This window comes from Schistocerca cancellata, chromosome 2 (genome assembly GCF_023864275.1).
Source record: "Schistocerca cancellata isolate TAMUIC-IGC-003103 chromosome 2, iqSchCanc2.1, whole genome shotgun sequence".
NCBI lineage: Eukaryota > Metazoa > Arthropoda > Insecta > Orthoptera > Acrididae > Schistocerca > Schistocerca cancellata.
In genome coordinates, this window is record NC_064627.1 from 699,568,262 (window position 1) to 699,595,102 (window position 26,841).

The 26,841-nt window shown below is 43.4% G+C and overlaps 1 protein-coding gene across 2 annotated transcripts in view; it reads left to right on the top strand.

Moving 5' to 3' along the window:
- LOC126162478 (ATP-binding cassette sub-family C member 4-like) overlaps positions 1-26,841 on the top strand; it is a 290,715-nt gene that overhangs the window by 146,252 nt on the left and 117,622 nt on the right. For both annotated transcript variants that reach the window (XM_049919019.1, XM_049919020.1), the window contains 2 exons: positions 13,620-13,711; positions 15,346-15,456. In XM_049919019.1, the coding sequence (XP_049774976.1) occupies positions 13,638-13,711; positions 15,346-15,456 (185 nt within the window). In that variant the 5' untranslated portion in view covers positions 13,620-13,637. The remainder of the gene's footprint in view (positions 1-13,619; positions 13,712-15,345; positions 15,457-26,841) is intronic.

Sequence of the window (26,841 nt, forward strand, 5' to 3'; positions counted from 1 at the left end):
TTGGCAAGTCTTTTCCTCAGATCATTGTTTAGTGGTCCGCAAAGTAATTTCTGTTTCCTCTTGAATCCTTCTTTTGCCATTGTAATTCTTTTCGTAATTTCTGTTGAGCAATACATATCATCCATTATCACACTTCCCACGTGATTGAAGTTATTCACTTGCTCTATTTCCTATTGCCTATTTTCATACGGCATTTTCTCCCCTTTCCTCCCATTATCATGCTTTTCGTTTTCTTCTTGTTAATCTTCATTCCATATTCTTCTACGAGGGCAGTTCAATAAGTAATGCAACACATTTTTTTTCTCGGCCAATTTTGGTTAAAAAAACCGGAAATTTCTTGTGGAATATTTTCAAACATTCCCGCTTCGTCTCGTACAGTTTCATTGACTTCCGACAGGTGGTAGCGCTGTACGGAGCTGTTAAAATGGCGTCTGTAACGGATGTGCGTTGCAAACAACGGGCAGTGATAGAGTTTCTTTTGGCGGAAAACCAGGGCATCTCAGATATTCATAGGCGCTTGCAGAATGTCTACGGTGATCTGGCAGTGGACAAAAGCACGGTGAGTCGTTGGGCAAAGCGTGTGTCATCATCGCCACAAGGTCAAGCAAGACTGTCTGATCTCCCGCGTGCGGGCCGGCCGTGCACAGCTGTGACTCCTGCAATGGCGGAGCGTGCGAACACACTCGTTCGAGATGATCGACGGATCACCATCAAACAACTCAGTGCTCAACTTGACATCTCTGTTGGTAGTGCTGTCACAATTGTTCACCAGTTGGGATATTCAAAGGTTTGTTCCCGCTGGGTCCCTCGTTGTCTAACCGAACACCATAAAGAGCGTTCCCGCTGGGTCCCTCGTTGTCTAACCGAACACCATAAAGAGCAAAGGAGAAGCATCTGTGCGGAATTGCTTGCTCGTCATGTGGCTGAGGGTGACAATTTCTTGTCAAAGATTGTTACAGGCGATGAAACATGGGTTCATCACTTCGAACCTGAAACAAAACGGCAATCAATAGAGTGGCGCCACACCCACTCCCCTACCAAGAAAAAGTTTAAAGCCATACCATCAGCCTGTAAAGTCATGGTTACAGTCTTCTGGGACGCTGAAGGGGTTATTCTGTTCGATGTCCTTCCCCATGGTCAAACGATCAACTCTGAAGTGTATTGTGCTACTCTTCAGAAATTGAAGAAACGACTTCAGCGTGTTCGTAGGCACAAAAATCTGAACGAACTTCTCCTTCTTCGTGACAACGCAAGACCTCACACAAGTCTTCGCACCCGAGAGGAGCTCACAAAACTTCAGTGGACTGTTCTTCCTCATGCACCCTACAGCCCCGATCTCGCACCGTCTGATTTCCATATGTTTGGCCCAATGAAGGACGCAATCCGTGGGAGGCACTACGCGGATGATGAAGAAGTTATTGATGCAGTACGACGTTGGCTCCGACATCGACCAGTGGAATGGTACCGTGCAGGCATACAGGCCCTCATTTCAAGGTGGCGTAGGGCAGTAGCATTGAATGGAGATTACGTTGAAAAATAGTGTTGTGTAGCTAACAGATTGGGGAATAACCTGGTGTATTTCAATGCTGAATAAAACAACCCCTGTTTCAGAAAAAAAATGTGTTGCATTACTTATTGAACTGCCCTCGTAATTTTGCGTTTAGGTCATCTAACATTTGTTCCATCTCTTTTGCACACTCTGCCATCACAACCATGTCGTCTGCAAATCGTATACACTCCACTCTCCGACCCCCTATACGAACTCCTCTCCTTCCATCAAAACTTTCATTAATAATTTCCTCCAGATAGATATTGAACAGTGTTGGTGATAAACAACCACCTTGTCTTACACCTCTTTCCAGTTCAATTCATTCACTCATCACACCTCCTATTCTTATTCTTGCTCTCTGGTTCAAATATAAATTTCTAAATGGCCATCTATCCCTCCAGTCAACTCCATGTTTCCTTAGGATTTCCATCAGTTTGTTCCATCTGACACAAGATCAATGAACACAACATACACCTCGCTTTTCTTCTCCATGTACCTCTCCCCTGTCACTCTCAGTAGCCCAATGGCATCTCTAGTTCCCACTCCTCGCCTGAAACCAAACTGTTCATCCCCTATTATGTAATTCAGCTTTCCATATAGACTTCTGTTAGGCGTCCTCAGCAAGAGTTTGGCTGCATGTGATATCAGCTGTCATGTATATTTGATTACACAATTCAATCCACTCTCTTTTCCCTCAGGCTGTCATGTATATTTGATTACACAATTCAATCCCCTGTCTTTTCCCTTCTGTCTCCAAAGAATTTAACAGTTCCGCAGGAATCTCGTCAATTCCCATTGCCTTTCCATTTTTCATCTCCTTCACAGATGCTTCAATCTCACTAGTTGGTATTGCATTTCGTTTGTCATCACCTGCAACTTTATCTTCTTCTTCTTCTATTCCAAGCTCTTCTTCACTTGGTCAGCTGTCTGCAGCGTATAGCCATTCTATAATTTCTTCGCATCTTCTCATTATTTCTTGAGGCTCTCTCACCATTTTGCCGTCTGTTGCCTCTACTTCCTTTAGTCCATTGTTGTTTCTCTTTTCCCTGAATGTCAAATCCATTGCTTCTTTGTACATCAAATCATATTTTCCTTCTTTCTATAATTTCTCTATCTTATCACACTTTCACACTTTTCTGTCAGCCATTTCTCCTTTGCTTTTTCTGTCTCTCTTCTCAATTCATTATTTAACCTTCAGTAGTTGCGCTTCCCTTCTTCTGTGTTTAGCCGGCCGGTGTGGCCGTGCGGTTCTAGGCGCTTCAGTCTGGAACCGCGTGACCGCTACGGTCGCAGGTTCAAATCCTGCCTCGGGCATGGATGTGTGTGATGTCCTTAGGGTAGTAAGGTTTAAGTAGTTCTATGTTCTAGGGGACTGATGACCACAGAGCCATTTGAACCAGCCATTTTCTTCTGTGTTTACAGTTTTCCATTTCCTGCGATCATCCATCTTGGTTATCATATCTGGTGTTGCCCATCCTTTCTTTACTTTTTTCCTCTCCTTGACTTCAAGCGTTTCCTCAGCTGCCTTTTTTATCCCATTTTTAAAACAACCCCATCTTCTTTCAGTGCATTCCGTTTCCTGCCCTTGCATCATGATTTCACAATATGCATTCTCATATTTTTCACAATTTCCCTTGTCTTTCAGTTTCTCAAAGTTGATGTGTTCTCTCTTCTGTGCTTTCCACGTTCTTATATGGGAATATAGGAACCTGTAATACATCGTAGGTTACTTCCTGATATCAAGAGATCAAAATTATGTGAGCAAATTTATTCTACATAACTAACAATCGGCTTCTTTCTTTGATTCCTTTACAGTTTAGATTTTTCAACCAACCCTGAGAGCATCGAAGCTTTCTGTTGTTCATGTGATCACTATAAATGTTAATCCAGCTACACACAGATTCGTAAGGTCTAACAGCATTGCAATAGAGGTAACATAAGCGGTTTCCTTGCTACCCCTGTCTTAGACAAGCTGAAGTCGTCAGTGGCGTGGTCATGATTTCTGCAGCGTGAAACGCCAAATATTACAGTTTTCTGCATGTTGAATAACCAGGCAATCATTCTGTGTAGTTGAATTTACTGAATAGTCCTGTATTTTCTACATAATAACAGTTTGTGATAGTCAACAATGTCTGTAGTGAAAATGAGTGGTCAAGCAGTTTATATGTCTGTACGACATGAAAATAGCAGCCGCAATCACGCATGGCTATTACTTGCCGTCTGACATTTCCGACGGAACGGCATTGTTCCTGATAAGTGTGCTTCTTGGGAGGGGACCTTCTTACGAAGAAAACACATTCATTGCACTACTGCTTTGTTTAGAAACGCAGCGCTGTTCTTGTACTGCGAAACACAATTGGCCTTTTCCCCCTCAACACGTAACAGCATTAGAATAGTTAACAACGCCCAGGTCGCTCGTAACTCGAATGTTGTTTTCATTCTGCTCGTGATGTACCGTGCTTGACACACCACAGGCAACTTGCCCGGGACTTCACAGAATAGTCGTAAGAGTCACTTTCTCTGCTGTTCTGCGAAGCGGACGAACGATGTAAAGATTTTTAGGGTGAAGACACAATGAATTCGCATCACTGTGGGCGTGACAAGGGGATAAATACGGGTCCTTATCATAGAGGTGCAGCTGATAAAGGTATAATGCAAATCCTATGACGTTCATGCAGAACTTTCTCTGTTTATTACTAAAGAATTGGTATGTCTAGATATATTTAACAAAAACATGGGAACGTCACAACGAACACAACTTCCTCGAAATTATCCTAATGTTCTGCTTATATACGGTAAACATGAACTCAAGCGACAAAATTTTAGAGGTTGCTCACGGACCGTAGTCTGCAGACATTCGTTACAGAGTAATTGCATTTAGTTTGATTTATCTTTATAAAGGATGGTTCAGAGAAATGAGACATTTTGAAATTAGTGTTGGCAGCCCTGGGTGATTGGTAACATTAAGTAACACACAGAAACCAGTTCACACCATCCCCACATTTAGTTAGCACAGAGTGGTGCGCAACGTGCTTTTTCCATCACAGATTTTTACAAAAATAACGCCAATGTGGAGGCTGCCCATAAAGAATTTTGCCATCATTTCAATTTAAGACGCCACGATCACTTTCTATCAGCACATGTATTTAATACGTGGGAATGTAATTTTGAGGAACAGGTTCAGTAATAGAAAAGGATCCTCCAGGGCGTCTGACAACCATTCGTATTCCAGACAATATCGAAGCTGTTCGGGCTGTGTCATAAGAAGCCCACACCGTTCAATCCGTCGCCCTGTGTCCTCTTCACAGTTGCACAATTCAAGTATTTCGACAAATATTGGTACAGGTCTTAATTACAGACTCCAAAAGTTTAGATAGTCCAGGGAAAGAAACCCAATGATCACGTAATGCGACGACAGTTTCGGAACGAATGCTTGAAAAGATAAATGACGTCAGTGAATTTGTTACAAAGTTGTCTGACGAAGTCTATTGCCATCTTAATGGATCTGTTAATAAAGAAAATATTCGTATTAAGCACAAGAAAATCCTGCTCAGCTACACCGACGTCTATTACAGAGTAACAGAGCCATCACGGAGTGTGCTGTGTCGTCATATGGCATAATAGCCCCCTTGCTTGTTTATTATTTTTTTAAACTGAAAACGAGAATATAGCCTTACGCCCATAGTCACATCGGATCGGTATGTCACCTTGATCGAAAGCTGCAAGTACTGTTCGGGTCTCGCTCTAATAGCCTATCTTACAGGACATCCTGTTTCGTAAACAGATTCGAATTAGTCTCAAACGACGGTTGAATCTGGGTGTTCCGGCGTATACCCCCCTGCGCGGTGCCCTTGCATCCATTACGCCTCATGAGGGAGAACGCCAAACAAGAGGCGTCCTTGCGCTGTGGACCGCCGTCCCCTCCCCAGCAGACACACACAGTGCCAGCGAGCTCCCCGCCAGTATCAGTGCGCTCCACAGACACCTCTGCACTGCCTCGCACTACCAGGCCAGGTAAGTCGAGCTTCATAAGGAATCCGATATACCCCAAACTATATCGTTCCGTGTCATGCTGCACCAGATAATAACCTCTCCTGCATACCATTTCTCATTATTTTATAGCTGTAATCTGATCTTCCTTTTCTTGTATGAGCAGTTGCGAAACGCTGCTTCCCGTTGTATCCAGTAAATTCATCACATGGATCCACGTAAATCTCGGATTATACAGCTTTTATTTTGCTTCCGCTGTGGAGTTTCCCAGTCCCATCGCTGCAGAATCCGAATCTCGCTGTCGTTCCATATTCATCGCAGTACAAAAATATTTAAGTTCCCTTCTCAGTAGCTGTCGTTAAGTAACCGAGCGCTCAGCAAGCCCATCACAAACCAGTGCGCTTACTAGTAAGTGCGACGTATCCCAATCTTTGTTATCATTTAAAATATTCTACCCGTATCTCCTGTTCCTTTCAGACTGGAGTTCGGCGTGTGCGTTTTCTTGTCCATCGGTCTTCAAGGTACATACTTGTAAATGAGAATAATATCTGAGTAACGATGATAGAATATACAACCACTTAATGAAATTTTTGCAAAATTTCAGATTGGTAATTAATATGTGCAGTAAAACTGATATGCTAAATCATATTTGGACAAGACTAACTATTTATTTCTGTCTAACACGTTTGCGTAGCACCAAGCACCAAATATTTCATGTGTCTACGCCAATACAATGCAGTGTTCCAATAGCTACGTTTCAGAAGTCCCTTGTTCGTTGTAGGTCAACGTTTGGAACCAGTTCATTAAACATATGCATCGTGTCTTAGGTAGTATATTTTCGTTCTATTTTTCCTGCTACCATTCCTTACTTTTAATGCACCCTCCTGAACTTGCCAGCACTGCTAACCGAAGGGGCCTGGACGATTCGGAGATTTTCGCCGCTCCGGAACTGGATGTTGTGTTGCCCTCGCGTTCGTATCGTCATAATTGACGTTTCACTATTGAGATGGCTATATGTGCACGCACCAAAAGCTAATAAATAAATAAAAAAGAAACTTAACAGCACATTAGGAACTGTTTAGAAAGCTTTTCGCTTCCGCTAATATTAAGTTTTAGAGGAGAAAATCCCTCGATACCCAAGTTTCTGGTTGCTTGTTGCTTGCCTTCTTTAGTTGCGACATTCCGATGTACAACAATATCCAGGTTTTTGTTAATTTTGAAAGTATAGAAATTTCACCGTAATTAGTATCGTCGCGGATGATACACGGAACTGAAAGTAGCATGTAGGGTACAATATCACTAAATTTTAAAAGCTCACCGAATGCAACTGACTGTGATCATTGTTCGTCATAATTAATAAGAATAACCTGCCGCAAATATTTGTAAACGTGGGGACTTGAACATATACAGTAGCTCCCTACCTACCATAACAGAGAAAGCACTTCGGATGTTCCGCAACACTGTTTTATTTCAGTTTTTCATTCTTTGTGCACTACCATCAAGCCAGGTCTTTACACGTAAAATCCAAGCATCAGATCATGTGATCGAATTGTCATTTCGCAAACAGGTATGTCACAAGATCACAGAGAATGATAAAAAATTTTTAAGCCTGCCACGCCTGAACAGTTGATAACTTTTGAGGGATTTGCTTTAGCGCTGTCGTGATGAAAGAGACATCTATGGGGGACATAATCTTGGAAGGAAGATTACAGCCTTTTCGTGACTTGGGACAGCAGTTTCCACATGTGCGAGTGAAAGATTCTAGAGATTCACTGGCCTCGCATATCACCGGGTTTCCGTTTTGACGTGGATACTCTAAATCGCTTAAGGCAACTGCCGGAACGGTTCTCTTCCATAGGACACAGTCTGTTGCTTCCTCATCCTTAAACCACATTTTTCCTGACTTTTCGAAAGTCGAGCACTACAGATATCAACAATCGGAGAACGGCCGTAACTGACTTTCTGAAGGCTACAGATTTTCTGACTACAGTACAGTTCGTTGCAACGTGGCCATAAAACAATGAAGTTTAAACCGTTATTTTCGGCACAGCTTCCCTCTGAACGTGTCCCAGAAGTTTTCCTTCTGTTCGAGTGTGAACCAGTGCCTGTAATGCTGTCAACACAAGCCATGCTTTTCTCACCCTTATCTATTTTTCTATCCTTCCTTCCATCTCTGACCTTACCCTATTGTTGCTGGCACTTCCTCTGGCAGTTACGCCTTCTTCACTTTTGATTCCATTTGTACTTCTGCCATACATTTTTTTTTCAGATGTTATAGCTCACACTTGACAAGAACGTAATGAGGAAATTAATTAATATAATACTAACAGGAATGACTCTTTAAAATTCCATATATTCATATTATTAGTAATAACTGGTTCATTCATTTTTCCATGACTTTGATATAATGATATCGGGTTAAATAACACGTTATCACCAAGACAACTTTACTCACCAACGACTTTACGAACTATTCTGCAACTGTTTAGTACGACTACCTTCTGCAGTTTACAACCGAGCGAAGAAAGCAGCTTTCGATCCTATAGATTCTTCACAGTTCGTTTTGAGATATCACCGGACTACAATATTATCACAGGGACGATGACTATGAGGAAAGTGGCTCACTTAATTTTATTGGTCAATGTTATGTCAGGTCGGTTACTATTGCGATTTTTCATTTTATTGCCATTATCATTTTATATTGCTCAAGCGCTATATATATGTATGGAATTGCTAACTCTCTACGAATGTCTTATTAGGTGTAAGAGAGGACCTGAAGGCCTTACTTTTGCCAGATAAAATATTTGCATAAATAAATATTAGAGCCAGGTTTCGTCGTCTCACATGATAAGTGAACTGTGCGTTTATTTGTGTGTGTGTGTGTGTGTGTGTGTGTGTATGTGTGTGTGTGTGTGTGTGTGTGGACCTCCAGACACAATGTGCCACCCCCTCCTCTGTGTATCCAAGAAGAGCAGGGCTTCGCCGGCTGGTGTGGCCAAGCGGTTCTAGGCGCTTCAGTCTGGAACCGCGCGACCGCTACGGTCGCAGGTTCGAATCCTGCTTCGGGCATGGATGTGTGTGATGTCCTTAGGTTAGTTAGGTTTAAGTTGTTCTAAGTTCTAGGGGACTGATGACCACAGATGTTAAGTCCCATAGTTCTCAGAGCCAAGAGCAGGGCTTCCTCTCCTCAATGTGGTTCTGCCGTATCACGCGAGTTGCGAATGCCGCCATGGGCTACTACGCCTTGTCCTACAGAGGTCAGGGAGAGGTGCCGACCGGCGACTTTGTGTTGCAGCTGCTAACGAGAGGTCCGAAGGCACAAAGCGCCGTCTAATTGCGTAATGGGTGAGGCCTTGGCTGCAGCGACAGCGCCTCCTGCGAGGCGTCTCCCGGCCGAGACCCAAACGATAATACGAGTTCAACGCCGTGTCATCCGAAACAGTCCGAGCCTCCGCTACTCCAAATATATTCTGGCGCGAAAATATGTTCCAGTTGTTCCCTTACCCTGTGATCGTAACTACTAACACAGGTCCCTTCTCTTCATGCGACTCCCGCGTGCACGCGGGATTGAAGACACGGAGAAGGGGCGGTTAATTGTGCTTGTGGATAACGCTGAAGTTGTCGTCTGCTGATGTCCCTTATTTGCTCGATTGGAGACTGATCTAGTGATCGAGCAGGCCAAGGCAACATGTCGACACTCTGTTGAGCACGTTGCGATACAACGGGGTATGTTAGAGAGCGTTATGATGGAATGCTGTCCATGAATGGTAGCACAACAGGTTGAATCATCAGAATGAAGTACAAATTTGCAGTCAAATGTGAGTGGCATAATCTCAAGAGTGCTCTTGGTGTCAAAGTAAATCGCACCCAAGACCGTAACTACAGCTGTAGGTCGTGTGTGTCTAGGACGCAGACAGGTTGGCTGCAGGTCGTCAGCTGGTCTCCTCTAACCAAAACACGGCCATCACTGGCACCGAGGTATGACCAGCTTCCTTCAGAAAACACAACAGTCCTCCACGCTGCCCTCAAACGAGCTCTCGCTTGACACTAATGAAGTTGCAAATGGTGTTGGTTTGGCGTCAGTTGAATGCACGCCGGCCGCGGTGGCCGTGCGGCTCTGGCGCTGCAGTCCGGAGCCGCGAGGCTGCTACGGTCGCAGGTTCGAATCCTGCCTCGGGCATGGGTGTGTGTGTTGTCCTTAGGTTAGTTAGGTTTAAGTAGTTCTAAGTTCTAGGGGACTTATGACCTAAGATGTTGAGTCCCATAGTGCTCAGAGCCATTAGAACCATTTTGAATGCACGCCACAGGGCGTCTGGCCCGCAGCTGTCCTTGAAGTAACCGATTTGAAACAGTTTGTTGTGCCACTGTGGCGCCAATTACTGCTCAAATTGCTGTTGCAGATGCAGTACGATGCGCCAGAGCTTTGCGCCGATCACGATGGTATTCCCTCTTGTTAGTGCCAGTGCCCATCTAGAGCCTGGCCTTCTTGCCACCGTACATTCCCGTGACCACCGCTGCCACAAATCGTGTACAGCGGCTACATTTTTGCAAAGTCTTTCTGCAACGTCACAGAAGGAGCATCCAGCTTCTCGTAGCCCTATCACACGACCTCGTTCAAACTCAGTGAGGAGTTGATAATGGCATATTTCTTACCTTAACGGCATTCTTTAAGTAACATTAGCTCACCTCGTTCAGCCTCAAAGATAACTAACGCTCACGACCGTTACAGCGTGTATTTAAAGCACAGTTGATTTGCATCCTCATTGTGGCGCTACTAGCTCCACTGTAATGCGACTGGCGCGAAATTTTAATAGACATCATCTTTTAGATACAGAAAGTAGCCTGCCAACTTTAGTTTATGTCCCACAACTCCTTCGTGTTGCGATTTTTTTTTTTTTTCAGCTAGCGTAGTTCTTTGCTGTATCATCGCTGGGTGAGCGATTACGTGGGAATTACAGTTACAAAGTACAAAGTGGTCTATGAAGAGCGTTCCGATTTCTTATCTTAAAGGAGTATAACGTTTCTCAGCACCTTTTCATTTCTAAATTTAACACTTTTGGGACATGCAAATTTGCAGTTCATAACACATTGCTGCTCTTTTTATTTCCAGTGCTACTACACCTACAACAAAACCTTTTGCGAAAAACATCCGTACAATTTTGTTACATCACTTTATGTGTTCAGTTCTATTGTCGATAGGAATATTCCACGAAGAATACATGATATATCGTCGGGATACTGATAAATTATGATAAGAGATTACATTTTTGGAGCATTCAATTACATTGCTCCACGAGTTCCTGGGGCACCAAAAACGAGGAAATAGTTCCCAACGAGATCCATAGACGAGGGTTACGAATTGTTTATGCGAAATTGTATGTTACATGATTGTTGTATTTCTCAGTTGAAACAATGTTCTCTTTGCTTCCATTTCGATGAACTATCATTTCGCTCTCATTCTTTAATAACTGTAATCTTTGAAATTGAATACTCCTATAAAAATCTGTTCTTTGACGAAGGGAAAGGTCTGCTTAGATCCTCCCACTTATTGTGCCCGCCTAAGAGCAATATTAAATTAGTATTCAGCTGGGGAAGAGTGGGGCGGAGTGGGGCCCTGTTTCCATTCGGCTATCCAAATTTACATTTACTGTGAGTGTTCCGAACAGCAATAACGCGAACGTTGGGATGATGCCTTCGACAAGGAGTCATTCGGTTTCCTTGTCTGATCCAAGTTTATATTCAAGCTCCACGGGGTCGTCGTCGACGGGAGAGGACTCCAAAGTTAATACATGAGTTCACCAGAATCTTCTGTCTTCCACTTCCTTGCCCTAGCCAGAAGTAGCTGTATTTTTCAGTGCCAATTTCAGTTATATTAGTCATTATAACGTGGACAGTAGTATTACACACATTATTTTTAATGAATTATTGCTTAATAAAGTCTAAAAGTTGCTAAATCTGCTCCCACGCTGTTGAAGGATATTTTTTATTACACATGCATGTTCCTTGACAGCAGGATGATTGTACACTCCTGGAAATTGAAATAAGAACACCGTGAATTGATTGTCCCAGGAAGGGGAAACTTTATTGACACATTCCTGGGGTCAGATACATCACATGATCACACTGACAGAACCACAGGCACATAGACACAGGCAACAGAGCATGCACAATGTCGGCACTAGTACAGTGTATACCCACCTTTCGCAGCAATGCAGGCTGCTATTCTCCCATGGAGACGATCCTAGAGATGCTGGATGTAGTCCTGTGGAACGGCTTGCCATGCCATTTCCACCTGGCGCCTCAGTTGGACCAGCGTTCGTGCTGGACGTGCAGACCGCGTGAGACGACGCTTCATCCAGTCCCAAACATGCTCAATAGGGGACAGATCCGGAGATCTTGCTGGCCAGGGTAGTTGACTTACACCTTCTAGAGCACGTTGGGTGGCACGGGATACATGCGGACGTGCATTGTCCTGTTGGAACAGCAAGTTCTCTTGCCGGTCTAGGAATGGTAGAACGATGGGTTCGATGACGGTTTGGATGTACCGTGCACTATTCAGTGTCCCCTCGACGATCACCAGTGGTGTACGGTCAGTGTAGGAGATCGCTCCCCACACCATGATGCCGGGTGTTGGCCCTGTGTGCCTCGGTCGTATGCAGTCCTGATTGTGGCGCTCACCTGCACGGCGCCAAACACGCATACGACCATCATTGGCACCAAGGCAGAAGCGACTCTCATCGCTGAAGACGACACGTCTCCATTCGTCCCTCCATTCACGCCTGTCGCGACACCACTGGAGGCGGGCTGCACGATGTTGGGGCGTGAGCGGAAGACGGCCTAACGGTGTGCGGGACCGTAGCCCAGCTTCATGGAGACGGTTGCGAATGGTCCTCGCCGATACCCCAGGAGCAACAGTGTCCCTAATTTGCTGGGAAGTGGCGGTGCGGTCCCCTACGGCACTGCGTAGGATCCTACGGTCTTGGCGTGCATCCGTGCGTCGCTGCGGTCCGGTCCCAGGTCGACGGGCACGTGCACCTTCCGCCGACCACTGGCGACAACATCGATGTACTGTGGAGACCTCACGCCCCACGTGTTGAGCAATTCGGCGGTACGTCCACCCGGCCTCCCGCATGGCCACTATACGCCCTCGCTCAAAGTCCGTCAACTGCACATACGGTTCACGTCCACGCTGTCGCGGCATTCTACCAGTGTTAAAGACTGCGATGGAGCTCCGTATGCCACGGCAAACTGGCTGACACTGACGGCGGCGGTGCACAAATGCTGCGCAGCTAGCGCCATTCGACGGCCAACACCGCGGTTCCTGGTGTGTCCGCTGTGCCGTGCGTGTGATCATTGCTTGTACAGCCCTCTCGCAGTGTCTGGAGCAAGTATGGTGGGTCTGACACACCGGTGTCAATGTGTTCTTTTTTCCATTTCCAGGAGTGTATTTTATTGCCGGCCGGAGTGGCCGAGCGGCTCTAGGCGCTACAGTCTGGAACCGCGCGACCGCTACGGTCGCAGGTTCGAATCCTACCTCGGGCATGGATGTGTGTGATGTTCTTAGGTTAGTTAGGTTTAAGTAGTTCTAAGTTCTATGGGACTGATGACCTCAGAAGTTAAGTCCCATAGTGCTCAGAGCCATTTGAACCATTTTTTTGTATTTTATAGCTACGCTGCGCAAGACAAAACCGATCAGAAAACTATTACGACCTTTGCAAAGAAAAATTTTGGTAAAATGGTGGAATTATAAATTGGTATTAGTACCCAATGAGGGAGCTACAAAAGCATTCGTCCTATGCAATGGTACTAGCCACTATATATTCTAAAGTTAGTGATTCTGAGATGTGATTTATTTCCTAATATTAATGCGGAAACCAGTACGAAAACCGTCCTCAATCGAGATGATTCTGCGATTCATAAATATCATCCTTTCTCCTTCACATCCCGAGTGAAGCGACACATAACGAATCAAGCCAATGGTGATACTTTCTCTGATAATTATGATTAAATGTGAGTAAGTAGGAAAGCTACAGTTGTGACCGCTTCTTCAACTAAGTATTATTTTCTCTTATTGTTGCAGAGAGTATAAGAGTGAACTATGGAGGCGAACAAGAAACAGCATAACCCAAACCCTAAAGCGACTGCCAATCCGATCTCCAAGTTGTTCCTCTGGTGAGTAAAAGCTGTATTTTCTTTACTATATATTATCTAGCGTTCCCGACAGCCAAACTTATAAAACAGATCATGAATCTCTTGAGATATCTAGAACTCAGTGAATAAGAAATACTTCAGCATCTATGCAAGGCTGTTGAACTATCGGTCCTGTGAATATTCACGATTAGAATACAGTGTCTGCTAAAAGGATTAAATTAAAGCGGAAAAAATAAATTATATCTTTGTAGTTTCATCAAACGTTGCATAGTGCATATCAATAATTTCAGCAGTTTTTTCAATGAGCTTACATCCAAATCTTTCACCAGGCTATGTTCCCTATTATTCGTCTTAACGTTCCCTTTGTGACACTACGACATGCATTGAAGAGCAACTGCTGCGACGATCGCTCAATCCCGAACTATTTCCTCGCTATTGGATTGAGTTCCTCTCCGCAAAACACGAACACTTCTGTTATTAATACGCCGTATGTTGCGTAACTTCTTACGAGGGCAAGTTGAATAATCAGTTCTCGACCTGACACAGAGATGGCATGACATTGAGATTATGCTTTTGTTACATTGGTGCATGTTGTACAACATTGTAAAGAAAGTGTCACTTTGACGTGCGGAATAATCTTGTGGTATCAGATTAAACGTGTATAAAATTGTTAACGTCAGAGCCATATCGGATGGAGTAGGGTGTATTGATTGTGAGAAAGCTTTATGCTAGATGGGTGCCACAGTTATTGATAGGTGATCAGAGAAAATGCGAAGATTAATATGTCAGTAGTGGTCGCGCATTTTAAATGAGAAACCCACCTGTTTTACACCGGAGAATCAAAACAATGCGCGGACTGTACTATGAAAGTCAAAGTCTATTCCGTCTGCCGGAAATGTTACAGCTAGATGCAAAAATAAACTCCTCACCTGTTACCTTCGCAAGGGTAAAACAGATCTGCGAAATATTATGTGAGGTTTCTGCACCTACTGGGTGAAAGAATACGTCTGTATTCGCAGGAGTCCAAAAGAAAAAAATATTGATCTTTCAGAAGAACCATTCTCTGGTACACAAGGGTAAATGGACAATGAGAAAACTGAGATACTTGAAGTACAATTCTTGTAACATCCCCCTTGTTCACAAAATTTGATATCCCCTGGAATCCACCTATTACGTAAAATGTTTTGATTCCATTGAATGTGGTATTCTGCAGACGTCCCAGAATGACGTTTCAAAGATGTAACGTTCTCACTGGAAAACAGTAGGACAAAACCTATTGACGTAAAACGAGAGTACTTGGACAGATAAGTCTACTTTCGTTAGAACAAAACAAAATACTTCCCATTGTCAGGATGAGAGTTTCTCAGGCTGCCTTCGTATAACTGCAACACGACCATAGTACTGGGAGTCACCTAGGCTTAATTTATGAAAGTAATACACCAGCTACTGAAGATAATTAAGATCTCAGCAAATAAGTGATTAATGGCTGTTCATGAAAGAGCGCCGCCGAAAGGAGCTAGAGAGCTAATTTAAATTTAATTTTGTTGAGCAAACGACAAGACTCCATTGCGGATATTGTGTTATTCAGTAAGGTACCTCACAACTAGAAGACGCCTAGTTTTGGCTGACACTTTGACACGTTTGTGACTTGGCAGGTGGACCAGGAAACTGCTGTGGAAGGGCTACCGGCGCGAGCTGGAGGAACACGACCTGTACACGCCTCTGGAGAACGACCAGTCCCAGGTGCTGGGCAACCGCCTCGAAAGGTAAGCCGCGGCTGCTGTACGGCAAAGGCGTATCCTAAATCATTGGCAGAGTTTAGAGTCTCTGCATCAGGGTTTTCCAAACTGTGTCCGTGTTCCGCATGACATGGATTAATGTTCCGCAAAATATTGCCAATAATATGGCGCTTTTTTTTAAATTTTGACCAGAATTCTCAAAATGTTTCATCAGAGGAATAGTTTGGGAATTCCTGCTCCACATAACTCTATGTGTCACTATCATAACCGACATAATGTTGGAAGATAATTCTTCCAGAAACATCAGCAAGATAACATTTATTATTATTATTATTATTATTATTATTATTACTATAGAGAAGGTAGGAGAGGTAGGAAATAGTATCGTACCTAGACAACAGTGTGCCTAGAAACACATGACTTTCCTCATAGTGTAATGCAGCGCGCTGCCTTGCGAGTCAGGGAGGCAATCCACATAGAGATCATAACTTGGCACCTGATTAGGTACAGTACCTGGTTAGGTTCCTCAGGGAGTGTGATTAACAGACTGTTTACCATGCATGCCTAAACAAATGCTTGACTGGTTCCTCATTACCGCTTGAAACACAACACACAGTTTGTTATAGTTTCCATGCAGAATTTTTGCAGAGAGACGTCGCACGCGAAATGCTTGGGGTAGGGTCTAGGTCCTGTTCGTGTAGAGGAAATAGTCTGAAATAATTCCTCGTTTAGAAATATAACTCCAGTACAGTATCACCGACTCACTTGCAGCGATGTACAATAACTTCTGTTCGATTTATATCAACTTTTCGATCCGTGTTTCTAGGTTCGGAGCTATGTATACTTGCTAATGAACTATTTTAATTAAAACTCCTGCGAATTTCAGTGAGTGGATTCGTAACCATATTTTTTTTTTCAAATATAAATCACAGTTTGACTTACACACGCAAATTACCTTTAGATATACGAAATGTAATAATAGTAGCCCTGACGGTTTCCACAGTGTACTAAAGTATTAGTAAGTTTTGCAGAAGATATAGGAGCGTTAGCAACGTGTTTTTCACGGAACCGTGGTATTCACATAAGAATGACTACTTAATGCAATTAATATTTGCGCCTAGGTGTCTAGTCAGTTCTGGTATTTGCAATGAACTAGAGATGTCGCAGCGAGTTGATCTTACAGGAAACTATATACCAAAAATTGTTCAAAATTTTGTAACTACGCGAAATTATTCGGATACTAAACACGACTTCTACGAAAAGATATTGGTCTCCGCACTGACCCTGACATTACGATCTTTCTACTCACGATTTAGTTGCAGTTGTTAAAATCCGGACACATAATTGCAGTAAACGAAACATTTGCAATTTACCAAGAGAACGTTGAGTACTGCAACGGACATACACCACTTTCCTGAAGTGAAGATAAAGTAGACGATAAAGTGTAAGGCTAGCATGACAGGCGGTACACATCTTTTGCTAGGTACGCAGTCTTTTATAATTCGAGCGCTGTGACTGCTGATTTCAATGTAGTAAAGGAACTTAGTCTGCAGTATGCTAAGCACTGTATCACATATTCGTCCTTGCAACTGGCCAGCTGTAGTGAAACTGAATGGCAGACCTCTCTGACATTCAATTGTTGGAACGTGGTCAAATGGAGCAACAGCGGCGCTTGCAAGTGTCCGTAACTTGGCAGCCTTGCGCGGAGTGCAATTATCTGTACCCCACACCACCTACAATAACGACTAACCCGACGTGTATAGTGCCGAGATCAAGGAACACGAACTGGCGTTGCTTCAAGGCAGGCATTGTGAGACACACGAGGAGTCTCATTGCATGTTCTTTCCAGTAACAGAGCAGGTTTCGTTATTGTGCCGCTCTCGTAAACGTGGATGTGTGTGCGTGACGACAGCAGAAGCGCTTTCTGGGTATTTCTTTTGTCAATTGACGAACAACGGGCGAGGATTTTGTGTTGGAGAGTTCAGGTGACCAGGTGCATCCTACGCTACAGATGCTTTTTCTAAAGAAGATGGATTCCAGCACTTGTTGAGGTTCGCATTATCACTCAGCTTCAACATTACAGAACACAGAGGTTGGCTTAAGAGCAGAATTTCTCCGACGTTATATTGACTGAAATATGCTGCACTTCAGTGAAGAACTGCATAAAATTCCTCTGGAAAACATTCAGGGTTGTATTTTACCCATTCCACACTGAACCCCAACTCCAATACATACAAGCTAAATGTGGTTCATTACTGTACTGAATAATGGCTGCACAACATCTTACATTATTTCTGGTAGTTATCTGTACCAGTTGGTTGATATGGCCATCCATAAGAAAGCCGAGTGATTTCAACGCTGGGTGTACAGATCTGACCTCCATCGCAGAAGCGTCAAAAGAAGAGGTAAAATGTGGATAAGCGGGGGTGTGACGACCTTCCCAGCGCGTGACATATCCACGATGGCGTTGGGCAGAATTGCGGCGAAATTTGGTGGCCATGTGACCTCATTAATCTATCTTACAGTTCTGAGCCGCGGCCTTTTTCTCACATGTGTCGGCACCCTCCTGTTCAACGCGTCGCTGAACCCAAGGGTGATGCCGCAGGGCGCCATGCTTTTGCACCGTTACACAGGATGGTTGTAAACACCTTTGCGTCTAATTTCAAACTTATGCGTAAAAATGACACTTTTTTGTACAGTGTATCTACGGTTAAATGATCAAAACTATTTCCGAATAGAAGCGTTATTCATGTGCTGCCTCTGAGTTTTTGTTTGATGGAGGGGAGGGGACGAGGAGGGAGTAGTTCTATTTTTACAGTTCCTTTCTTACCCATTCTTTTGGTTGTCAAACTATGGATGTTCAGCTCTCTTTTGGTATTACCCCGTCTGTCAGATACACTAATTTTGGATATCCGTTTATCTATTTACAGATCTCACTCCTTGTAATTAGATATTACTGTGTTCTCATGTGTAGCTCGTAACTCATAATTCAGGCTAACGTAATTGTGTTTTTCGTAAGTAGCTTGTTAAAAAAGCTACGTCCCGTATATACTCCCGAACCCCAACGCCAATTTCTGTATTTCATTATCGGGCTCATAACTAATATCACACCTTAAACAACTGCATTGTTAAAAATATTCTCTTGATAAATTACTTGGAACAGTTTTCTTTTCTTGGTGTCCTTTCCAAAGGAATCATTTTTATATTTTCATCTCTGAAATTTTCAAATTCATTATGTAGGTACTTTGTTTAGATGTTCAGTTTGTGTTCATATCGCGAGTACTAATAAGTCATACGAATACAGCGTATACGCAAACACCCCTTCGAGCATTAAAATATATTTTGCGTTTCTAAATAACATTTTCTGGATATGTTATTGATCCGGGAAATGCTAAAACTTTTCTTACCCCTTTTGATCCACGTGTTGGCTTCAAAAAACCTTGTGATTTATTTTCGAGTTCGTCATTGTGTCATATATTTTACGCTCGTCGACGGCAAATCACGAAAAACGATACCAGAAACCAGTACTGTCTAAGCCTCTACAGAAGCTCAGAAACCCGTTTGTGGCTGTCGCCCGGCAGCTGAGTTTCTCGACGCAGCAACTGGCGGAAGTAGCCCGTTGCGCGAAATTGATTGCCTGTTTTGCTGCTCAATGCGTGCGTAAGCGGACAAGTTGCTTTCATTCCCGTCCAAGGTTAGACGTGGCTAACAACTTCTCAGGTGACGAAACGCCTGTATCACTGTTGGGTGGCATTGGAAGGCAGAACTGCCTATTCAGGCGGGCCTGTAAGCCGCATTAGGACTCGGCCCATGGTCAGGGACAGGAGCTGGCACTGCTTCTTTCACAGGCGAATACATTCAGCCAAAACTAGCGAGAAATGGACATAGTCGAGGCGCTGGACTCGCATTCAGAAAGACGGAGGAGCAATTTCCATCCACCCTTCTAGGTGTGTGTATTCAGGATTTCCCCGAAACACTCCAGAGGAATGCCGTGATTTTTCCTTTGACTGGGTTATGGCCGATTTCCTTCACCATCAGTGTCAAACTACGCTAGGGTAATTAAATGAAACTGCACAGATTATTGGTTCACAACGATAATTTGCAGGCGCAGTAAATGGTTGTATGAATATGTATGTCATCGTCTTAGAACGCCAACATACGACTCATACAAAGACAGTTTTCATATAATTTCCGTTTTTAGTTATACTTCTCGCTATATTTCGGTACTCGTAAAACAAGCGCTATCTTTTTTCAGTAAATTTTACGTTAAAACCGAAGTCAAACCCGTGGCATTGCTTGAAAAACAGTTATAGCTCAGTGATTTAAGGAAAACTGATTCTACACTACTCGAATTTTTCTTTACGTAGGAACATCATACTACACTGAAAATGGGCAGAGATACGCGAGTAAATAACTTTATTTGTTGCTGAAGATCATAAGAAATTCCTGTTGAGTACTACACAAACTACTTCACTGAATTATCTCGCAACTTAATTACTACAACTTGGTGAAGAGTTACTTGCATGTCATCTTTAACCCGTAACTGGTACACCTATAAATTGTAACACATAAGGTACATCTGGGTCCTCGGGACCCACCCAAGTTTTGAGTATATTTTGGTAAAAAAAACACATTTAAATGAAATTTAAATATGAAACTTTTATTAATGTTTTGTTACTAATGTTTTAAAACCACATTCCTCATTTATGGTCATACCTTAAAGATGTTACAAAAAAGGACAATAAACTGCATAAAATACGAAATGTGAAAAATATACTTTTGGAAAGTCCTGCACATCAGTTACAAATAGTAAGATAGACAACTGAAACTTCACGTTTAAACACAAAATGTACTATGCTTCACAACAGTAAGCCAGAAGAAAAGTTCAAAATCAATATAAAAATTTCTGCAGGCACAACTTTTGGATAAATTTTAGTACATTTCTCAGCTAAATGACTATGTGATCTTTGAAAATAGCAGAAATTATGACAAAATATTAGGTTTCAATTATACAGCATCTTCACCAGTCCATTTCAGTTATTTCATTCATCCAGACTACCGAAACAGTTTGGACATAAAGCAGTGGAACATTCCAAACATAATGGTGTTCGACATCTGGCACACGCCCGGGATGCTTTCCTGTCTTTTTTAGATGGGCACACTGAGCATCTTTTCCTCTTCGATTTAGTAGCACCAGCTTCACTGTGAACCTGGGATGTTCCTGATGCCTTGGAGGGGGTCATGCCTAGAATATCACAAATGGAATTTCGGATATCTTTTCTCAAAAATGGAGAATCCAATCTTCTTTTCATACAATCACTTATGAGTTGTGTACCTAGTTCAATGAGGAATTCTCTGCGTGTCACATCATCAGTATCTTCTTTCCCATGGTACAAAACAAAAGCATTTACACCTGCTATATCTAGCATAGTGTAGAAGACTGCCATAGGCCACCGCCTTGTTCTTCTAGAAGTCGTGTAATTATGCGTCTTTTCGTCAAGTGCGTCAACTCCACCTTTTGTTTTATTGTAGTCATGGATTATTTCAGGCTTATTTTCCACCATACATTCTCCATGGTGCATTGTCGATATCAGGTTGACAACCTTGTTCTTTTTGGGGACGTGTGAAAGTATTGTTACAGAACCAGAGTATCCGTAGATTGAAGAAGACACATTTCTGCCCTTTGCTGTTGAAAAGCTTGGTGGTAGCTCAGCCTTGTTCTTTCTCATGGTGCCAATATAAGTCAAATTACAGTTCGACAACTCATTGACCAACTCCACACTTGAGAACCAGTTGTCCCCTGTCACATTTCTGTTACTTCCCTTGATTGGTTCAACCAACCGCATGACAACAGCTGTTGGTAAGAGGACACGGCGCGGGATGGCTACAGCTGATTTTCCCGAATATATCTCTGCATTCAAACAGTAGTGCATTTTGGCATCAGCTAGAATAAATATTTTTATACCGTATTTCCGTGGCTTGGATGGAATGTACATCCTAAATGGACATCTACCACGGAATCCTACAAGCATTTCGTCAACAGTGACGTACTCTCCGACTGAATAGTTTTCTTGACAAGCTTCTATCAATGAATTGAAGAGCCAAGAGATGTGGTACAGTTTATCTGTGAGTTTCCTTGCGTCACGGGTTGCTGCATCATCAAAACGAAGGCAACGTAATAAAAACAGCAAACGTTTCAAGGGCATAGTTGCCCTAAAAATTGGTCTACCAGTGCCGTTTGTAGCATATAAACCATTCAGATCTTCGTTGTTTGACTTGAAGGCTCCCCACAAATAACAAAGACCTATGACAGCTTTTATTTCAGTACTGTCTGTTAGATTTGAAAAAGAATTCTTTTTTGACTCAGGTGGCAATGACATAATCTTTTCATTGGTTCTGAGTACTACCTCTGCAATCATTTCTTTGCTGAAAAGTAGTTCCCAAAATGCTAGAGGGGTCTTTTCTGTTACCTGTCTAGCTGCATTACGTATGCCAGGAAAGTGAATTGGAGCAATGATGTTGGTTTGAGAGGTTCTTCCACGTATGCTGGGTGTTGTTGACCACTTGAATCTGTTTCTTCCATAGATATAATTAGTTCCAGATTGTTCGTTGTTACTGTCTCCATCATCACTTTCATCACTTCCAGTTTCATGTTCACTAATTTCATAGTCACTGTCGCTTCCACTTATGTCTTCAATATCACTGTCCAATGGTTCGTTCAGATTATCTGTAGTATCTTCCTCGCTCATTTTTCTGAAGCACTACACCGTAAATCCAAGATACCGGAAATAATGCCACGAAAAGAAAACTTTCACTAACGGTACACCTGGGTCCACGGGACCCGATCACCTTTATAGAAACAAAACTAACAAAGAAACGCCTGCAACAATGTTGTGGGCTGGTAGCCAGTTGATTGTTAGGAGAGTACAGGGAGAGGGAAGTCAGTGCTACCACACACATCACGGAGCTGGAAAAAAGAAATTTCGCTCGGGTCCCTGGGACCCAGGTGTACCAGTTACGGGTTAAACAACAAAAAGTAAGCTGTATATAGCCAATTTCGTCTCGCCTCTGAAGAAAAAGATGTGCTTGTCGGGTGTGAGCTGTTCCCAAAGTCTGTGATGCCTTTTCAGAGCAACCGAAAGCTTTGTCGTAACATAAAAATTATGTCAACGATATTTTATGAACGCGTGAAATTAGTAAACTGTGCTCTCTTCAGAAAGGAGAAAGGAGGCAATTTATACTTACTAAACATTAAATCAAAAGGCAAGTGCATTTACGGTGGATTTTCAAATGTTGCCATGATACACAATCGGGATAAAAAGGGCAGATGCAAATGGCATCTTCGCGTCTCTGCTTTTAACGTCACGTTTGGGAGCAGGATGCGGCATGCACACGAGCGTTCTGGCCACCAGTCTTTGGCTCACGACGAGCAGGTCCGCGCAGCCTCTCCGGCGAACGGGCGGTCATTTTCTTGGACAGCGCGGCTCCGCTCGCAAGAAGGTCGCAGCGTTGCCACGTGTCGCCCATGGAACCTGTTTCCTATGGAGCCAGGCCCGTGGGCTTCTCCCCCTGTCATGTCGACGCAAAAAAGAAGGCCTTTTGTTTGCCACCTTGAAAGGTCAAACAGTCTGACATCAGACTACGTCAAGTCCGAACGCGGGCGCCGTGGGCGTCTTCCCCACCGTGTCCTCAGATTTCTCCGCGCACTGTGTATCCCAACAAATTTCAGCTGAAGAGTATCTTATTATACGCAATTTAAATGAAATACCAGTTAAAAATGTTCTTGATCTTCGGACCACATCTGCTACTCTGCTGTGAAAGTTCGTCTGCTTTTCTGTGCATTTTGCGTTCACAGAATAAGACCTGAATCAGGCAAACCACACGCACGACATGGGAGAGATGCATCGAACATAAAGATATTATAATTTCGAAAAGTCGATGTACCTGTACACAGTAGCTTGTCATTTCTCAGACTATACAACGTTAAACTCTTGATTTTCTGGAGTTGGGTAGTTCTAGAGGTCTGGCAAGCTTGAGAATAGGGCTGGCGGATGGTTTAATTGATCTTGTTGACGGTTTCTGACAAAAAAGAAAAAAAATTAAACTAGCCATCTTCATGATTTGCTACTAAAAGATTTGGACGCATCCACTGACAGCACAATGCTTGTTTTTTTTTTTCAGTATTTCTAACTCATTCCAAGGCGTCGAGGCTTTCGTACCAGATTATTCGTCTTTGAACGTCTTCGGAATTCATTTTTAACATCTGTAAGTTTTAATACCTGTTCCCGTATGCGCTTTATCACTGACAACACATACAACATTTCAACGCCAGCGGCAGCCTCCGATTCATGCAAAGGACAGTTACACTGCAAGCAAGATATTATCCGAATAAGAAGTTATCAGAACCCGTAAAGATGTTCGAAAGCTTTCTGATTTCTCCATTCTGATTTGCCACTCGGAGTTACGTTCTCGCATTTTTTTTTCATATGCCTTATCTTCAGACAGCTGAAGGATGGAAAATTATCATTTGACGTTTCGTCTTTAGGAACGTGGCAATAACAAGAGCCATGGTATTTTCAAAAAAACTATCCAACCTATCACCCGAATTGTTAGAAGGAAATCGCAGAAGACCTAAATGGGGAAGGACAGACGTAGATCTGAACCCCATTCTCCCGCTTTACTCTGCAAATCGCAGTGATGTGCGTGGCAATTAGTACTTTTCATTAAACCATATATTAAAGTTTATTTCTGTTCCATTCATGGAACATGCTCTCTGTACGATCAGCCTCGTTGTATATGCGTGATTTCTACGTAGGGGCTGAACATCTCGCGAGATGTACGTCTTTCATCGAATGTATAACAGTTAACGTTTTTGACGTTTCTGTTACACTCTTTCGCCTGTTGTACATTGTATTTCTGTGTTATAGTGGCTAACGCCAGACTAGGGCCAAAGTTACATAGTACCTGCAGTACGTAGCTCTGTTTCGTCATGTGCCCTTTAAATATTTCAACGATACTACTTATTGTGCATGGAACTCATGAAGGTGTGCTTTCTTGAAGCAATGTACGGACTGATACATAGCTACGTTGTTAGAATAGTAATATTGTGATAACCTTATACCTCGCTCTAGCTACATTTTATCTTACGGTACATTTTTTTCCTTCTTTTTCCTGAGGGCGTTTGTGGCTGATGAGTGAGACCACCGAGCCATCGATGCTGCGTTTATGGATGGGGAAAATCAGTTTTGCTCTCAGGGTTGCTGAACGTGGCTTGATAAATTATAGTGGAGGTCCTTCAGACTCGATAAAAGGTGTAAGTCGCTCTCTCCAGTGTTAATACGGTGAACGACGGTGCAGCTACGGTCAAGAATATGTATAATCTATCCTGAAGCAGCAGTTACAGACTCTTTCAAGTTGCCTCTCCTTTGTGACGATGGCTTCAGCTGCTTGGGTACGGTTGGAAACGGTTTTCATATGCAGTTACTACGGACTTACTTGTAGGTTGCTATTTAAGCATCTAGTCATTTCAACACTGTGATACCAGAATGTTTTGTATAGTTCCTTATGGGATTTGTAGTTAACAGTCTGGGATCTTATAAAAGGGCCTGTGAAATATACGCGTAGTCCGAAAATACACTATGTGATCAAAAGTACCCGGACACCTGACTGAAAATGACTCGTAAGTTCATGGCGCCCTCCATCTGTAATGCTGGAATTCAATATGGTGTTGGCCCACTCTTAGCCTTGATGACAGCTTCCACTCCCGCAGGCATACGTTCAATCACGTGCTGGAAAGTTTCTTGGGAAATGGCAGCTCATTCTTCACGGAGTGCTGCACTGAGGAGAGGTATGGATGTCGGTCGGTGAGGGCTGGCACGAAGCCGGCGTTCCAAAACATCCCAAAGGTGTTCTATAGGATTAAGGTCAGGACTCAGTGCAGGCCAGTCCATTACAGGGATTGTCGTGTAACATCTCCGCCACAGGCCGTGCATTATGAACAGGTGCTCGATCGTGTTGAAAGATGCAATCGCCATCCTCGAACTACTCTTCAGCAGTGGGAAGCAAGAAGGTGCTTAAAACATCAATGTAGGCCTGCGCTGTGATAGCGGCACGCAAAACAACAAGGGGTGCAAGCGCCCTCCATGAAAAACACGACCACACCATAACAGCGCCGCCTCCGAATGTTAGTTGGACTACACACACTGGCAGATGCCGTTCACCGGGCATTCGCCATGTCCACACCCTGCCATCGAATCGCCACATTGTGTACCATGATTCGTCACTCCACACAACGTTTTTCCACTGTTCAATCGTCCAATGTTTACGCTCCTTACACCAAGCGAGGCGCCCTTTGACATTTACCGGCGTGATGAGTGGTGTATGAACAGCCGCTCGATCACAAAATCTAAGTTTTCTCACCTACCGCCTAACTGTCATAGTACTTGCAAAGGATTCTGATGCAGTTTGGACTTCCTGTGCGATGGTCTGGATAGATGTATGTCTATTACACATTACAGCCCTCTTCAACTGTCAGTGGTCTCTGTCAGTCAACAGACGAGGTCGGTTTGTACGCTTTTGTGCTGTACATGTTCCTTCACATTTCCACTTCGCTGTCACATTGGAAACAGTGGACCTGGGGATGTTTAGGAGTGTGAAAATCTAGTGTACAGACATATGACACAAGTGACACGCAATCACCTGACCACGTTCGAAGTCCGTGAGTTCCGCGGAGGGCCCCACTCTGCTCTCTCACAATGTCTAATGACTACTGAGGTCACTGATATGGAGTACCTGGCAGCACAATCCACCTAATAGGAAAAGCGAATGTTTTAGGTGGTGTCCGGATACTTTTGATCACGTAGTGAATGTGTAGTCCTCAAGCTACAGTGCAGTGCATGGCGGAGGGCACTTAATATCCATACTAGCCGGCTTCTCCCCTGGTCTATTAGCGAATGGAGCTAGTGTATACTGTATATGCCATGAATCTTCCTGGCAGATTAAAACTGTGTGCCAGACCGAGACTCGAACTCGGGACATATGCCTTTGGCGGGCAAGTGCTCTACCAACTGAGCTACTCAAGCACGACTCACAGCCCCTCCTAACAGCTTTACTTCTGCCAGTTCCTAGTCTCCTACCTTCCAAACTTTACTACCCAAGCACGACTCACGGCCCCTCCTCACAGCTTTACTTCTGCCAGTACCTCGTCTCCCACCTTCCAAACTTTACTTGTATATGCCATGGGTTGTCTCTGGGCAATATAAGGGTGTTCAGTAAGTAGAGGTTAAAATGCGTTGGTTTATGTTATTTAGACGGGGTATATGTTGCGTAAATTGAAACCGATAATCAGTTTGGTATGTTTACGTTGGTCATTAAACTAAACTAGATCCTGCTATCATTGTATACACTTCTGTC